Source organism: Lepidochelys olivacea (assembly GCF_965140295.1).
Source record: "Lepidochelys olivacea isolate rLepOli2 genome assembly, chromosome: 14".
Lineage (NCBI taxonomy): Eukaryota > Metazoa > Chordata > Testudines > Cheloniidae > Lepidochelys > Lepidochelys olivacea.
The window spans coordinates 29,215,106-29,232,476 of NC_140424.1; the positions used below are offsets into that span (position 1 = coordinate 29,215,106).

Genomic DNA, 17,371 nt, shown 5'->3' on the forward strand with positions numbered 1-17,371 from the left:
GTCTGTTGGGGCGCACTGTGTAGTTGTGGTGCTGAGGCTGTGGGGAAGAACACTGGGCAGTGGAGATAGAGGAGATGTGTGAGTGTTGGAGCGCTAAGAAGTGGGGCGTCTGTGTGTATTGCTGGGCAGTTGTGGTTGGGCTGAGGGTGGGGGTGCGCTGGGCGGGGTGATGGTGTGGAGGGCGCTGTGCATTTATGTGGGGGGGAGGCCTCTGGGCATAGGGAGTTGGGGAGCGTTTGGGGTTGTGTGGCACAGCATGGGTCCACCCCCATGGTTCAGGGGGCACGCTGGCAGCACAGGGCCGGGTCAACTGCCGGTCTGTGAACAGTGTCCTCACACTGGGCGGAGCAGGGCTAACTCTGCCATGCCCCATTGCCGCTGGCCAGCCTCTCACTCCGGGGACTCACTCAGCAGGACAGTGGGGTGGGAGCAGGTATTGGTTCATATTCTCTGTGTATATATAAAGTCTGCTGCAGTTTCCACGATATGCATCTGAGGAAGTGAGCTGTAGCTCACGAAAGCTCATGCTCTAATAAATTGGTTAGTCTCTAAGGTGCCACAAGTCCTCCTTTTCTTTTTGCAAATACAGACTAACACGGCTGTCACTCTGAAACTCCGGGGACTGACTTCCCCTTGCCATGCTCTATTGCCTCCATGGGGGCCCACAAATATGTTTGGCGGGGGGCGCACAAAAGATTAATCTGGCCCTGCCCCTGGCTCCTCCCCCAATTTTGCCCTTCAGCCCCTATCCTAAACCTGCCTCTAGCTGCTTGACCCCCCCGGCTAGTCAATTTCCACCCCTTCTCAGACCCTGCCCATCCATCCCCCCCTGGATTTGACGCCTTTGCGCCGTTTTGATCCCTGGCCTGCAGCGAGCAGGCAGCAGAATCAGACGGGAGCGAGGGCGGCGCAGGGCTGCCGGAGGGGCTCTGGTTCCCGCCCGCCCCTGTGGGGCAGCTGGCTCAGCCGCTCCTGTGTCGGCACGGTCGCTACGGCAGGGGGCTCGTTAGCTGCAGTCGCCGCCGGGCTCTGCCTACAGCTAAGGGAGGGAGGCGGCTGCTCCGTCTCTGCCCTGCGGGCTCGGGGTTGAACTTCCTGGGTCAGAAGCTGCTGCCGCTGCCGCTGCCGCCGCCTCCATCTATTGCGATCCCGGAACCGGACTTATCAGTTGCTGCCCAGCGGGGTGTGTGCGGGGAGAGCCCTGCCCCAGCGCCCCTCGGGGCCCAGCCGGGGGACTTTCTCCGGGGGCTGGAACCAGCCCCTGAGCCGGAGCCTGCAGGTGAGGGGAGAGACCCGGGGGAAGGGCTGGGGCCGGGCAGGAAAGTGACTCTGCACCAGCGGCCCCCCCTCGCCCCAGCTCTGCTCCCGGGGGGGCGGGGGTCTGCGAGTCCCGGAGCTGCTGCCCTCCTTGGCCCTCCCTAGTCTCTGCCCCCCTGAGCGCCTGCAGGAGCCGAGCCAGCGCCGGGAGAACGAAGGACCAGGGACCGAGTCTCCCAGCCCGAGAGGAGGGGAGGGGAGGGGGGCAAGAGGGAGATGGGGAACAGACTGGCAGGGGCAGCAGGAGCAATCAGTGGGGAGGGAGGTCTCAGCCCTGCCCAGCCCCATTCCCTGCAGCACCCCGGGCAGATTGACTTTCCTGGGGAGAAGGTGAGGAGCAGGGAGAGGAAAAGCCAGTTCCTGCCTCTGCCTGGTCCCCGCGCTGCTGGGGGACTGTGCTCCCCTGGGCCTGGGGACAGTGTCACGGGGATCCTTCAAAGCGGCTCCTTGGATTCTGCTCTTTCATGACAGCTGGAGCTCACAGTGACGCTGTTGGGTGCACAACTTTAATCTAAAAGGCCTTTTTCAGATGCTTATAACATGTTCAGTTACTAGATGAACCTCGCTTCTACCCACTCTGGCAGTTCCTATGTTGATCTTTGCAGTGGACAGTCTCTCTCTGAGGTGAATTTATTTCTGAAAGTTGGATGAAGAACCAGCTTCTGGGCTGTCTCCCTTCACTTTGCCCACAATTTACCAGGTCTCATTATTGTCAAGCCTAAATTTAGGTCCTCAAACCTCTGTTCTAATTACATTTTAGCACCTTTCTCTTGAACATAAGCACACATCACTTTCATAAGCTACAGTTTGCTGGCTCAGCAATTTGAATCCCAGAGAACTGGACAGGGATTTGGGATTTAACGTCAGGGTTTTTTTTAAAATATCTTGGCTCAAGTATTTTCCCAGAATGGCGGAGTCTGGAATGTCTGTCAGCAGGGAAAGGACTGGGGGGAACTGAAACCTTCCCCATCACCCTCCTCATGCTGACAGGCTGCAGAATAACACCCACATTTTGCTCCAGGTTGTCCCATGCCCTCCAGAGACAGGGAAGGGAAATGACTGCAGCGGAGCTGGTGACCTTCGAGGAAGTGGCTGTGTATTTCTCTGAGGAGGAATGGGCTCTGCTGGACCTGGGTCAGAGAGCCCTCTACAGGGACGTCATGCAGGAGAATTATGAGACTGTGACCTTGCTGGGTAAGGATGCATAGCCCCTTGGGAAGTAGAAGCTGCAGCTGTCTCTAAAGCACTGGGGCTGGTTTCTGTGCAGGATTCTTCATTGGTCCCCCAGATATCAGGAGGATCAGTCCCTAGCTCCTGTGTGTGAAAGACTGTGCCTTTCACATCCCCTCCCACAGAACAGAAGTTTCAGGGACATAGTGATGGTGCTACTCTTCCTATAACCAAGGTTTTCTACTCCCCCTTCCCAAGGCAAATTCCAACTTCTGGGGTCTCTGAGCTCTCTGCCATCTCACCTTAGGACTGCCTCAGTCCCCAGTGGCCAGATTTTCAAATACACTTACAGCAGGTCTACGCTATTGCTTAAATCAATATAACTTACATCACTCAGGGTGTGTGAAAAAGACAGCCCCTGAGTGTTAGGATATAGATATTCAGGCCTGTCTGTAAAGGCCTATACTCTAAGAATTTAGGTGTATTCTTATCACTTGGCTAGTGATAGAGGTATAAAAGAAAGAATCAAAATCACTGTCTGCTGGTGTAAGGGCCTTCTCTTACTGTGACAGTCTGAGGCCCTGTTCTTAGGCTAAGGCCTTTGGCTAAGCAGCAGAGGCAGCCATAAGCTGGGAAGCGAACGGTCACATCCTCACATTCCAAACTAGTCACATTGAAATAAGGTGCTATTGGGCTGTTAGGCACTATCAGGACAGGATTGTATTCCTATCACCTCCAGAGAAAGGGAAGTGCCTAGAAAATGTAAAAGGAAACTTAGTTTGATAGCATCCTGTCTGGCAAGAACTCACTTATCAATAGCTGGGATGTGAAATCCTCACTTCTGTATTGTTTTGTCATTATAGTTCCCACTTTGCTGTTGTTTGTCTGTATAATCTCTGTCTGGTTCTGTGATTGTTCCTGTCTGCTGTATAATTAATTTTGCTGGGTGTAAACTAATTGAAGTGGTGGGATATAATTGGTTACATAATCATGTTACAATATGTTAGGATTGGTTAGTTAAATTTCAGGAAAATGATTGGTTAAGGTATAGCTAAGCAGAACTCAAGTTTTACTATATAATCTGTAGTCAATGAGGAAGTGACGGGGTGGGGGTGGGCGTGTGAGATGGGAACAGGGAATGGGGGTAAGAAAATTGGAATCATGTTTTGCTAAAGGGGGAGATGGGAACAGAGAATGGGGGTAAGAAAATTGGAATCATGTTTTGCTAAAGGGGGAAATGGGAACAGGGAATGGGAGTAAGGAAGTTGGAATCATGTTTGGCTAAGGGTAGGAATGGGAACAGGGACACAGGTGTAAGGCTCTGTGGTGTCAGAGCTGGGAAGGAGGATACTAGGGAAGGAAACTGGAATCATGCTTGCTGGAAGTTCACCCCAATAAACATCGAATTGTTTGCACCTTTGGACTTCGGGTATTGTTGCTCTCTGTTCATGTGAGAAGGACCAGGGAAGTAAGTGGGTGAAGGAATAAGCCCCCTAACACTGAGCAACGCAAGTTACGCTGACCTAAGTGCTATCCACACCGGTGCTATGTCGGTGGGAGATGCTCTTACGCCAACATAGCTTCTGCCTCTATTGGAGGTGGAGTAATTATGCCACTGGGAAAGCGCTCTCCCATCGGCATAGTGTGTCTTCACTAGACACACTACAACTGCATATATAGTGTTTCTAGTGCAGCCATAGCCTCTTGGTAATAACAAAATGTTTTTTAAGTACATCAGAAGCAGGAAGCCTGCTAAACAACCAGTGAGGCCCCTGGACGATTGAGATACAAAAGGAGCACTTAAAGATGACAAAGTCATTGCGGAGAAACTAAATGAATTCTTTGCTTCAGTCTTCACGGCTGAGGATGTTAGGGAGATTCCCAAACCTGGGCTGTCTTTTGAAGGTGACAAATTTGAGGAATTGTCACAGATTGAAGTGTCACTAGAGGAGGTTTTGGAATTAATTGATAAACTTAACTGTAACAAGTCACCGGGACCAAATGGCATTCACCCAAGAGTTCTGAAAGAACTCAAATGTGAAATTACGGAACTATTAACTATGGTTTGTAACCTGTCCTTTAAATCAGCTACTGTACCCAATGACTGGAAGATAGCTAATGTAATGCCAATATTTTAAAAGGGCTCTAGAGGTGATCCTGGCAATTACAGACCAGTAAGTCTAATGTCAGTACCGGGCAAATTAATTGAAACAATAGTAAAGAATAAAATTGTCAGACATGTAGAAGAACATAAATTGTTGCACAAAAGTCAACATGGTTTCTGTAAAGGGAAATCATGTCTTACTAATCTATTAGAGTTGTTTGAATGGTCCAACAAACATGTGGACAAGGGGGATCCAGTGGACATAGTGTACTTAGATTTCCAGAAAGCCTTTGACAAGGTTCCTCACCAAAGGCTCTTACGTGAATTATGTTGTCATGGGCTAAGATGGAAGATCCTTTCATGGATTGAGAACTGGTTAAAAGACAGGGAACAAAAGGTAGGAATAAACGGTAAATTTTCAGAGTGGAGAGGGGTAACTGGTGGTGTGCCCCAAGAGTCAGTTGTAGGACCAGTCCTATTCAACTTATTCATAAATGATCTGGAGAAAGGGGTAAACAGTGAGGTGGCAAAGTTTGCAGATGATACTGAACTGCTCAAGATAGTTAAGACCAAAGCAGACTGTGAAGAACCTCAAAAAGATCTCACAAAACTAAGTGATTGGGCAACAAAACGGGAAATTAAATTTAATGTGGATAAACGTAAAGTAATGCACATTGGAAAAAATAACCCCAACTATACATACAATATGATGAGGGCTAATTTAGCTACAACTAATCAGGAAAGAGATCTTGGAGTCATTGTGGATAGTTCTCTGAAGATGTCCACGCAGTGTGCAGCGGCAGTCAAAAAAGCACACAGGATGTTAGGAATCATTAAAAAGGGATAGAGAATAAGGTGGAGAATATCTTGTTGCCCTTATATAAGTCCATGGTACGCCCATATCTTGAATACTGCGTACAGATGTGGTCTCCTCATCTCAAAAAAGATATACTGGCATTCGAAAAGGTTCAGAAAAGGGCAACTAAAATGATTAGGGGTTTGGAACGGGTCCCATATGAGGAGAGATTAAAGAGGCTAGGACTTTTCTGCTTGGAAGAGGACACTAAGGGGGGATATGATAGAGGTATATAAAATCATGAGTGGTGTGGAGAAAGTGAATAAGGAAAAGTTAGTTACTTGTTCCCATAATATAAGAACTAGCAGCCACCAAATGAAATTAATGGGCAACAAGTTTAAAACAAATAAAAGGAAGTTCTTCTTTACACAGTGCACAGTCAACCTGTGGAACTCCTTGCCTGAGGAGGTTGTGAAGGCTAGGACTATAACAGGGTTTAAAAGAGAACTGGATAAATTCATGGAGGTTAAGTCCATTAATGGCCATTAGCCAGGATGGGTAAGGAATGGTGTCCCTAGCCTCTGTTTGTCAGAGGGTGGAGATGGATGGCAGGAGAGATATCACTTGATCATTGCCTGTGAGGTTCATTCCCTCTGGGGCACCTGGCCTTGGCCGCTGTCGGCAGACAGGATACTGGGCTGGATGGACCTTTGCTCTGACCCAGTCTGGCCCTTCTTATGTTCTTATGGTGGTGATTGGGAGGGTGAAGCAAAGCAGTGCTGCCACTCCCCCCGGCCCCAGTTACCTCTCTGGAGACACAAACGCTGGAGGAGCAGGCAGCCAGTGACTTCCCCACCTTCCCATAGGCACTGGGGTCAGACTTAAGTCCTGGGGCTTCAGATGTCAACCCCTGGACTCACCCCCCACCCCGCTGCCCCTGGCATCTCCCTACCCACTTCCTCATCCAGGACTTAATTTGTCCCTGGGCTTGCCAGGGCTGAGTAAATCTGCTGTGAAAAGGGATATTTCTATTTGTTTTTTAATATCACTTTTCACAGCAGAGTTAGTAGTTAGCTGGGAGGCCGTGAAAAGTGATGTTAACATACAATTATCATTTTTCACAGCAGCAGACTTACTAGCTAATAAGTCTTTTAAAAAAGCAACCAAAAGAAACAACAACAAAAAAGACAAGAACATGAAAAGCACCTTATTTGTGTTTCTGTTCTGGTCCAGTAAAGAATAGAGAACTGTATATTTTTATTATTGTCTGCAAAAAAACCTCTTATATAAATAAATTACAATGATTTGGACATGTGCCTGTGCATATATGTTTGTTTTTCCTAAAGTTAATTAAGCATTTTAGGAAAAATTGTGAGTGCGGCCACCAGCAAGAGTGGGTGGTCACACTCTGAGGCTACCAAAAATTTATTGAGAACCCCTGGTCCAGTGTCATGGGTCTGGGTCTGGGTCTGGCTGTTGTTAGTGCCTTCACTAAGGGCTCCCTCTTGTGCCAATGTGCCAAACTCCTGGAAGGAGGGTGTTGTTCCTGGGGTCTCTTCCTGGCTGTGGTTGTTCTCTGTGAAGTGATGGTTCCTGGTAGTGAGAGGGGCTGGGTTCTGGGGCTCAGTGAGGGTTAATGACATAATTTATGGTCTGGAAGTATTGTGTGGGGTAGGTCACTTAAGTAGAAAAAAGCGAGGAGGGCTCTTGTGTTCCAGGCTCTGCTCTGTGACTCAGGGGCCTGGATTCAATTCCAGGCTCTTCCACAGCCTCCCTGTCTGACCTCTTGTAAATCACAGTCTGCGGTTTTCAAAGGGGCCCTAGAGAATTAGATATCCAATCTTTTTCCTTCGGTGTCTGGGACCCTTTAGAAGTCCCAGCTTTATTTTTCTAGTCCTTCTTTTCCTCTCTGTGAAATGGAGAAAAAAATCCACTCCCTGTCTGTTTTGTCTTTTTAGATTGACAGCTGTTTTGGGTAGGGCCTGTCTCTCACTACGTGGATGTCTGATGCCTATTTTGAGAGCGAGGATGGGCCAGTGGTTAGGGCTCTGACAGCAAACTCCAAAGACCTGGGTTTAATTTCTTGCTCTGATTACCACAGACTTTCTGTGTGGCTTGTGTATGTCACTTGAACTGTCTGCCACAGTTGCCTATCTGTACAATATTTATTATAGCTCATCCCTGTGTCACAGAGGTCTGAGGATAATTACTTTAAATACTGTGGGGTGCTCAGTTACTGTGGTATGAGGGGCCACATAAGTACACTGATAACACAGTGGACCGTGATTTCAATCTGAGTTTCACTGTGCTTCTGTCACTAATAATCTCGTCCTCCTGCAGCAGTAGCATCAGTGGTGTAAGGGGTACAAAAATTCTTTGTTCTGAAGTCTCTTTTTGCTCGTCTGTAACCCAGCACCAGCTTTCTCCACCCTGCTGTAGCTAATACATCTTTGTGCTCCTTGGCCTCTTGCTTGGGTAGAGTTTTCATGAGTTTCTGGGGATGGAGCATGATGGTAACTGCTGCTTCATAGATTAGCAGGACGGTGTGTCTGCGTTTGAGACCAGATGGGAATAGAGCATCTCCTCTGCCTCTCTGGGTCTGTGGTTCACGGGGTAACTGAAGTGAAGTGAGGCTCAGCAATCCTTCCTAAAGGGACAGTTCTGGTTTGTGCCTGAAGTAGGGAGCAGCCTGACAGGGCTGGGGATGAGGGGGGTTTGGTTTTTCTGATGCCTGTGTCCAGTCCAGGAGGTGACTGACTGTGTGTGGGAATAGACATTGCCTGAGAGAAACTCAGGATATATCTTCAGTGCAGATTTAACTTGGGTGATCAACATAGAGAGACCAGACAGCAAATGTGAAAAATCAGGACGGGGTGGGGTGTAATAGGAGCCTATGTAAGAAAAAGACCCAAAAATCGGGACTGTCCCTATAAAATCAGGACATCTGGTTACCCTAGATCGACACCTGGGTCTAAGCACTGGAGTTAGCCTAGCTGGGCTGTGAGCAGCCACCCTGCAAGCCCTGTGCAAGTTACAGTGTCCTCACTGGTGCTGCACTCAACTTGTGTATGTCTCTATAATTTCTGGGGGCTCATCCCATGGTTCTTAGCACGGCAGGGAGCTGCGATGCCCTGTGATTCTTTTTCACTGAATCGGGGGAGGACTCTCTGTCCTTATGAGCACAGGGAGACGTGGGAAGGATTTGAAGGACTATTAGCACTTGAGTGACATAGCCTTCACCCTCACTTCAAAGTGTATGATTTACCAGCCTGAGTGAAAGAAGCCTGGCCTTTAGCCTTTATCCCCGATGAGCCAGCCAACCTGGCTTTACTTCTGTTTCAGGCATTAGGAAACTATTAGTGGACAGTGTATCCAGTTCTGGTGTCCACACTTCAAGAAGAATGTTGACAAATTGGAAAGGGGCTTACAAAAGTGCCACAAGAATGATTCGAGGTCTGGAAAAATCTGCCTTAGAGTGAGCGACTAAAGGAGCTCTGCCTATTCAGTTTATCCATGTCATAAATATAAAGGGAAGGGTAAACACCTTTAAAATCCCTCTTGGCCAGAGGAAAAAGGGTTAAGAAGCTAGGATAACCTTGCTGGCACCTGACCAAAATGACCAATGAGGGGACAAGATACTTTCAAAAGCTGGGGGGAGGGAGAAACAAAGCCTCTCTCTATCTGTGTGTGTGATGCTTTTGCCAGGGACAGAACAGGAATGGAGTCTGAGAACTTAGTAAGTAATCTAGCTAGATATGCGTTAGATTCTGATTTCTTTAAATGGCTGAGAAAATAAGCTGTGCTGAATGGAATAGATATTCCTGTTTTTGTGTCTTTTTGTAACTTAAGGTTTTGCCTACAGGGATTCTCTATGTTTTGAATCTAATTACCCTGTAAGATATTTACCATCCTGATTTTACAGAGGTGATTCTTTCTACTTCTATTAAAATTCTTCTTTTAAGAGTCTGATTGCTTTTTCATTGTTCTTAAGATCCAAGGGTTTTGGTCTGTGGTCACCTAGCGTTCAGAGTGGGGAAGGAACCTTGACATGGTGGCAGAGTGGTGGGATTAACTTGAAATCATTTTGAGATCAAGTTCAGAATTTTTGAACCAGAAGCACAGATTTGAAAAGGAAATATTTTTTTTTCCTTTGGGCTGCTGGAGAGCAGGTTTTAAACTGAAAGCAGTTAGAGTTTTTTTTTCTCTGCTTTGGGGCCAGAGCAGAGACAAAAGGGAATTTTTTGTCTTTTGTGAGCTGCAGTTTTCTCTACCTAAAGGCAGGGTAGTTAACCTCCTGCAGGGAAATTCACCTGTCTTCACAGACCTGAAGAAGTTTTTGTTTTGTTTTTTTTTACCTAAGAGCAACTAGAGGGGTTTTCTGCCTATTTGCCTGGAGACAAAAGTGTTAGGGGTTTTTTTTAAGGATTTCTCTGTAGGCTGAAAATCGCTATCCGAGAACATAGGTATCTGGACAGCACAGCAAAATTTTACAAGTCAAGTTTTTTGTTTGTTTGTTTTGTTTTCTTTCTAACTCCCGGGTGTAAAGTTAGTTAAAAACAGAGCGGTTAGGATGACAGACTCCACGGTTCAACAAAAGCTGGAATTAGCTAGATTAGAGGCTGAGGAAAAACAAAAGGAACATGAAAGACAGATAGAACTCATGCAGATGGGAATGGAGGCAAGGGCCAAAGAAATGGAGGAGAAGGAAAAAGAGAGGAAGCATGTGGAGGAGGAGAAGGAAAAAGAGAGGAAGCATGCACTGGAGATAGAGAAGGCAAAGGCTCAGCAGAATATACCAATAAACCCTAGCAATCCTTCTCCAGGTACCCCTTCCCATCCCAGAAAGTTCCCCACCTACAAGGCAGGCGATGATACTGAGGCCTTCTTAGAAAACTTCGAAAGGGCCTGCCTTGGGTACAGCATCTCTACAGACCAATACATGGTAGAGCTCAGGCCGCAGCTCAGTGGACCCTTAGCTGAGGTGGCGGCTGAAATGCCTAAGGAACACGTGAACCAGTATGAACTGTTTAAAACCAAGGCGAGAGTCAGAATGGGGCTAACACCCGAGCGTTCCTGTCAGCGGTTCAGAGCCCTAAGGTGGAAACCAGACGTGTCATTTACTCGACATGCCTACCACATTGTGAAACATTGGGATGCCTGGATATCGGGAGCAAGTGTTAAATCTCCAGAAGATTTGCCCTTCCTAATGCAAATGGAGCAGTTCTTAGAGGGTGTTCCTGAGGAAATAGAAAGATACATCCTAGATGGGAAGACCAAAACTGTAATCGAGGCGGGGGAGATTGGAGCCAAATGGGTGGAGGTGGCAGAGAAGAAAAAAACTGGTCACAGCTGGAGCGGATACCAGAAGGGACAACCTCAGACCACACCCTACTACCTGGGGCAGCCCAAGGTCCCACCTACCCCCCAAGGAACCCTCCAGCCACCTTATCGTCCTGCCACACCGTTCTCCAGCAACCCCCCTCACCCCAGTGACCCATCAGCTGGACGATGTTTTAAATGTAACGAGCCAGGGCATGTAAAGGCCATCTGCCCCAAGAACCCCAACAGATTATAGTTCATTGCACCGGAATCACACCAGAGGTCCGCAGGCCCAGATACCTCCCAGATACCCTCGGAGCGGAGGGAAACTGTGAGTGTGGGCGGGAAGAAGGTCACCGCGTAGAGGGACACCGGAGCACAAGTGTCGGCTATCCATGCTTCCTTAGTGGAACCCAATTTAATCAACCCAGAGATCCAAGTGACCATTCAACCCTTCAAGTCAAACTCTTTCAATTTGCCTACAGCCAAGTTGCCTGTCCAGTACAAGGGCTGGTCAGAAATGTGGACTTTTGCAGTCTATGATGATTATCCCATCCCCATGCTGTTGGGGGAAGACTTGGCCAATCATGTGAAGCAAGCCAAGAGGGTGGGAATGGTCACCCGCAGCCAGGCTAAACAAATCGTGAGGCCTAGCTCTGTTCCGGAAACTTCTACCAGGACCCAGTCAGAGATGATGGACCCGGACACCAGGCCAATGTCTGCAACAGCAGTAGTGGATCCAGTCCCAGAGACCCAGACAGAGCCAGAACCGGAACCAGCGGAACAACTAGCACCAGACCCCTTGCCAGCACTGAATCCAGTACTTGCAACCCCAACACCAGAGGGCCCCACCGAACCTGAACTGGCAGCAGCCGATAACCCTACACAAGAGGCTCAGCCGGAGCCTGAATCCCAACATAGTGCACCAGCGGAGAGGGGTTCACAGTCAACGGAAACAGCTCCATCCCCTACATTGCTTCCAGAGGAACCAAGCCTGGGTCCACAATCCAGTGAGGAACTGATGTCTCCAGCATCAAGGGAACAGTTCCAGACCAAACAGAAAGTAGAGGAAAGCCTCCAGAGAGCTTGGATGGCGGCACAGAACAACCCACCACCTCTCAGCTCTTCTGACTGATCCAGGTTTGTTGCAGAAAGAGGACTTTTATACAAGGAAACTCTTTCTGGTGGACACCAGGAAGACTGGCATCCTCAGAGACAGTTGGTAATTCCAACTAAGTACCAGGTCAAGCTCTTGAGCTTGGCCCACGATCATCTTAGTGGCCATGCTGGGGTGAACAGGACCAAAGGCCGTTTGGGGAGGTCATTCCACTGGGAGGGAATTGGCAAGGATGTTTCTACCTATGTCCAGTCTTGTGAGGTATGCCAAAAAGTGGGAAAACCCCAAGACCAGGTGAAAGCCCCCCTCCAGCCACTCCCCATCATTGAAGTTCCATTTCAGCGAGTAGCTGTGGATATTCTGGGTCCTTTTCCGAAAAAGACACCCAGAGGAAAGCAGTACATACTGACTTTTATGGATTTTGCCACCCGATGGCTGGAAGCAGTAGCTCTAAACAACACCAGGGCTAAAAGCGTGTGCCAGGGACTAGCAGACATTTTTGCCAGGGTAGGTTGGCCCTCCAACATCCTCACAGATGCAGGGACTAATTTCCTGGTAGGAACTATGGAAAGCCTTTGGGAAGCTCATGGGGTAAATCACTTGGTTGCCACTCCTTACCACCATCAAACAAATGGCATGGTGGAGAAGTTTAATGGATCTTTAGGGGCCATGATACGTAAATTCGTAAATGAGCACTCCAATGATTGGGACCTAGTGTTGCAGCAGTTGGTCTTTGCCTATAGAGCTGTACCACATCCCAGTTTAGGGTTTTCACCATTTGAACTTGTATATGGCCGCGAGGTTAAGGGGCCGTTACAGTTGGTGAAGCAGCAATGGGAGGGATTTACACCTTCTCCAGGAACTAACATTCTGGACTTTGTAACCAACCTACAAAACACCCTCCGAACCTCTCTAGCCCTTGCTAAAGAAAACCTACAGGATGCTCAAAAAGAGCAAAAAGCCTGGTATGATTAACATGCCAGAGAGCGTTCCTTCGAAGTAGGGGACCAGGTCATGGTCTTAAAGACACTCCAGGCCCATAAAATGGAAGCCTCGTGGGAAGAGCCATTCATAGAATATCAGGGTTGGAAGGGACCAAGAGATCATCCAGTCCAACCCCCTGCTCAAAGCAGGACCCATCCCCGAGTAAGTCATCCCAGCCAGGGCTTTGTCAAGCCTGACCTTCTGGGGAAGGAGATTCCACCACCTCCCTAGGTAACGCATTCCAGTGTTTCACCACCCTCCTAGTGAAAAAGTTTTTCCTAATATCCAACCTAAACCTCCCCCACTGCAACTTGAGACCATTACTCCTTGTTCTGTCATCTGCTACCACTGAGAACAGTCTAGATCCATCCTCTTTGGAACACCCTTTCAGGTAGTTGAAAGCAGCTATCAAATCCCCCCTCATTCTTCTCTTCTGAAGACTAAATATCCCCAGTTCCCTCAGCTTCTCCTCATAAGTCATGTGTTCTAGTCCCCTAATCATTTTTGTTGCCCTCCGCTGGACTCTCTCCAATTTTTCCACATCCTTCTTGTAGTGTGGGGCCCAAAACTGGACACAGTACTCCAGATGAGGCCTTACCAATGTCGAATAGAGGGGAACGATCACGTCCCTCGATCTGCTGGCAATGCCCCTACTTATACACCCCAAAATGCCATTGCCCATCTTGGCAACAAGGGCACACTGTTGACTCATCCAACTTGCCATCCACTGTAACCCCTAGGTCCTTTTCTGCAGAACTGCTGCCTAGCCATTCGGTCCCTAGTCTGTAGCGGTGCATTGGATTCTTCCATCCTAAGTGCAGGACTCGGCACTTGTCCTTGTTGAACCTCATCAGATTTCTTTTGGCCCAATCCTCCAATTTGTCTAGGTCCCTCTGTATCCTATCCCTCCCCTCCAGCGTATCTACCACTCCTCCCAGTTTAGTGTCGTCTGCAAACTTGCTGAGGGTGTAATCCACACCATCCTCCAGATCATTTATGAAGATATTGAACAAAACCGGCCCCAGGACCGACCCCTGGGGCACTCCACTTGATACCGGATGCCAACTAGACATGGAGCCATTAATCGCTACCCGTTGAGCTCGACAATCTAGCCAGCTTTCTATCCACCTTATAGTCCATTCATCCAGTCCATACTTCTTTAACTTCTTTAACATGGTCCAGGAGCACCTGGGAGCTGTTAATTATCTCATAGCATTCCCCACCTCCAACCGAAAGCCTACAGTATACCATATTAATTCTCTAAAGCCCTTTTATTCCAGAGAATTAAAGGTTTGTCAGTTTACAGCCCAGGGAGGAGATGACGCTGAGTGGCCTGAAGGTGTCTACTACGAAGGGAAAAGTGCTGGTGGCATGGAAGAGGTGAACCTCTCCATGACTCTTGGGCGTATGCAGCGACAGCAGATCCAGGAGCTGTGCACTATCTATGTGCCAACGTTCTCAGCCACCCCAGGACTGACTGAACAGGCATACCACTCCATTGACACAGGTAATGCTCACCCAGTTAAAGCCCAGCCTTACCGGTGTGACGAAGTGAGACTGTTCTTAATGTTTCCTCTGAATAGTGTGGGGGTGCCTCAGTTTCCCCTAGGCAGTTCTTAAGTATCTAGGGGGTGGGGTAAGGGTGTATGATCATTGCAGAGCCCTAGAGGGCAGGTGTGTGCAGGGGTCTGGACACAGAGAATGGTCGACACCCTGTTTCCTGGCAACTAATGGCCTGGGCCCTTCCCCCCTGCAAGGTGAGAGCTAAAGGGTTGGAGAACAAAGGAATCAGGTGACCTCCTGGCCCGGGAAAGGAACAAAGCCCAGGGGAGGAGGGGCTGGAGGGAGTTTCAGTTTGGGGCTGGCTAGGACATGGAGTGAAGGGCAGACGTGGTTGTCTGGCTCACTGCCCCCCAAAATGGACCCAGCTGAGGGGTCCTGTTCTCTGCACCTACAAGCTCTGTTTTAGACCATGTTCCTGTCGTTTAATAAACCTCTGTTTTACTGGCTGGCTGAGAGTCACGTCTGTCTGCGAAGTTGGGGTACAGGACCCTCTGGCTTCCCCAGGAGCCCCGCCTGAGCGGACTCGCTGTGGGAAGCGCACGGAGGGGCAGAGGATGCTGAATGCTCCAAGGTCAGACCCAGGAAAGTGGAAGCCGGGTGAGCTGTGTGTCTGCAGACAGGCTGCTCACAGAAAGGCGACTGCCCCAGAGTCCTGACTGGCTTCATGGGGAGCAGTTCCAGAGTATCGCCCAGGGACTCCGTGACACCAACGTTACTGGGTGTCTCCTCTAGCTAAAACTGCTATAGAACGGGAGATCCAGGATACGTTACAGATGGGTGTAATCCACCTCTCTGGCAGTGCATGGGCATCTCCAGTGGTTCTAGTTCCCAAACCAGATGGGGAGATACGTTTTTGCATGGACTACCGTAAGCTAAATGCTGTAACTCGCCCCAACAACTATCCAATGCCACGCACGGATGAACTATTAGAGAAACTGGGATGGGCCCAGTTCATCTCTACCTTGGACTTAACCAAGGGGTACTGGCAGGTACCGCTAGATGAATCCGCCAAGGAAAGGTCAGCCTTCACCACACATCTCGGGCTGTATGAATTTAATGTACTCCCTTTCGGGCTGCGGAATGCACCCGCCACCTTCCAAAGACTTGTAGATGGTCTCGTAGAGGGATTAGGAGAATATGCAGTCGCCTACCTTGACGATGTGGCCATATTTTTGGATTCCTGGGCAGAACACCTGGAACATCTTAAAAAATTGTCTTCGAGTGCATAAGGGAGGCAGGACTAACTGTTAAGGCTAAGAAGTGTCAAATAGGCCTAAACAGAGTGACTTATCTTGGACACCAGGTGGGTCAAGGAACTATTAACCCCCTACAGGCCAAAGTGGATGCTATCCAAAAGTGGCCTGTCCCAAAAATCAAAGAAACAGGTTCAATCCTTCTTAGGCTTGGCCGGTTATTACAGACGATTTGTACTGCAATACAGCCAAATCGTCACCCCACTGACAGACCTAACCAAAAAGGTCAGTGGACCGAAGAGTGTCAGAAGGCCTTTAACCAGCTTAAAGCGACACTGATGTTTGACCTTGTACTAAGGGCCCCAGACTTTGACAAACCATTCCTAATAACCACAGATGTGTCCGAGCGTGGTGTGGGAGAAGTTTTAATTCAGGAAGGACCAGATCAAGAATTCCACCCTATAGTGTTTCTCAGCAAGAAGCTGTCTGAGAGGGAAAGCAACTGGTCAGTCAGCGATAAAGAATGTTACGCCATTGTCTACGGTCTGGAAAGCTACGCCCATATGTTTGGGGACGGCGTTTCCACCTGCAAACCGACCATGCTGCGCTACGGTGGCTTCATACCGCCACGGGAAATAACAAAAACCTTATTGGGTGGAGTTTAGGTCTCCAAGATTTTGATTTCTATTAAAAAGTCTTCTTGTAAGAAAACTGAATGCTTTTTCATTGTTCTTAAGATCCAAGGGTTTGGGTCTGTCACCTATGCAAATTGGTGGGGATTTTTATTAAACCTTCCCCAGAAGGGGGGGGGGTAACTTTTGGGAGGATTTTGGGGGGGAAAGACGTTTCCAAACTGACTCTTTCCTAATAATATACCGGTTAGACGTTTGGTGGTGGCAGGGATAAAGTCCAAGGGCAAAAGGTAAAATAGTTTGTACCTTGGGGAAGTTTTAACCTAAGCTGGTAAAAGTAAGCTTAGGAGGTTTTCATGCAGGTTTCTAGGTTTCTGTACCCTAGAGTTCAGAGTGGGGAAGGAACCTTGACAATCCAGGAGAAGGTTAAGAGGTGTATTGAACAGAGCCCAAAGATACCTACATGGGGAGAAAATGTGTGACAGCAGAGGGCTTTTTAATCTAGCAGACAAAGTCAGAATGAAATCCAGTGGCTGGAACCTGGAGCTTGACAAATTCAGGCCAGTCAGAAGGTGCAAATGTTGAAGTGAGTGAAGTATTGGAGAAGTTACCTAGAGTTTTGGTGTACTGTGCATCACTTGGAGTCTTTAAATCAAGCCAGGGAGGTCTCGCTCTAAGACAACAAGATATGGGCTTGATTCGGAATCTCTGGGTGAGGTTCTCTAGTCCAGTGTTTCTCAAATGTGGCCACCAGTCACTTTTCATGCAGCCATGACAGTTTCCTGGGTGGTGATGGAGGGGAGGGGGTCAAAGCAGCGGCACCTATCCCTCCCTCCCTGTTGTTCCTGGATGTGACACCCTGCCCCACCTCTGCAGACAGGTGGGGCACAACACTGGAGGAGCAAGTGAAGGCGGTGGAGCTCGGCCTTTAGCCCTGGGGTGGTTGGGCAGCACGTTCCAGTGGCAGCTCCAGCCGCATGGCTTTGGGTGCTGACCCCTGGCTCCGGCCATGTGGTGGTGGATGCCACACCCAGCTCCGGCAGTGCAGCTCCTGGCTCCAGCCCCAGGCTCCAGCCCCAGTGCTTTGAGTGCTGACCTGCGATTCTGGCCATGTAGCAGCAGGTGCTGACTTGGATCCAGCTGCGCAACCCCCAGGCTCCAACTCTGGCTATGGCT

The 17,371-nt window shown here is 48.8% G+C and overlaps 1 protein-coding gene across 8 annotated transcripts in view; it reads left to right on the top strand.

Moving 5' to 3' along the window:
* The first annotated feature begins 932 nt into the window (after positions 1-932).
* Positions 933-17,371, top strand: part of LOC311530175 (uncharacterized protein) — a 28,703-nt gene continuing 12,264 nt past the window's right edge. For 2 of the 8 annotated variants that reach the window (XM_084646636.1, XM_084646637.1), the window contains exons 1-3: positions 933-1,279; positions 2,339-2,511; positions 14,114-14,314. In XM_084646636.1, the coding sequence (XP_084502762.1) occupies positions 2,373-2,511; positions 14,114-14,314 (340 nt within the window). In that variant the 5' untranslated portion in view covers positions 933-1,279; positions 2,339-2,372. Of the gene's footprint in view, positions 1,280-2,338; positions 2,512-14,087; positions 14,315-17,371 lie in introns of those variants that run through there. The other 6 variants (XM_084646638.1, XM_084646639.1, XM_084646640.1 and 3 more) reach the window with 4 other exon arrangements.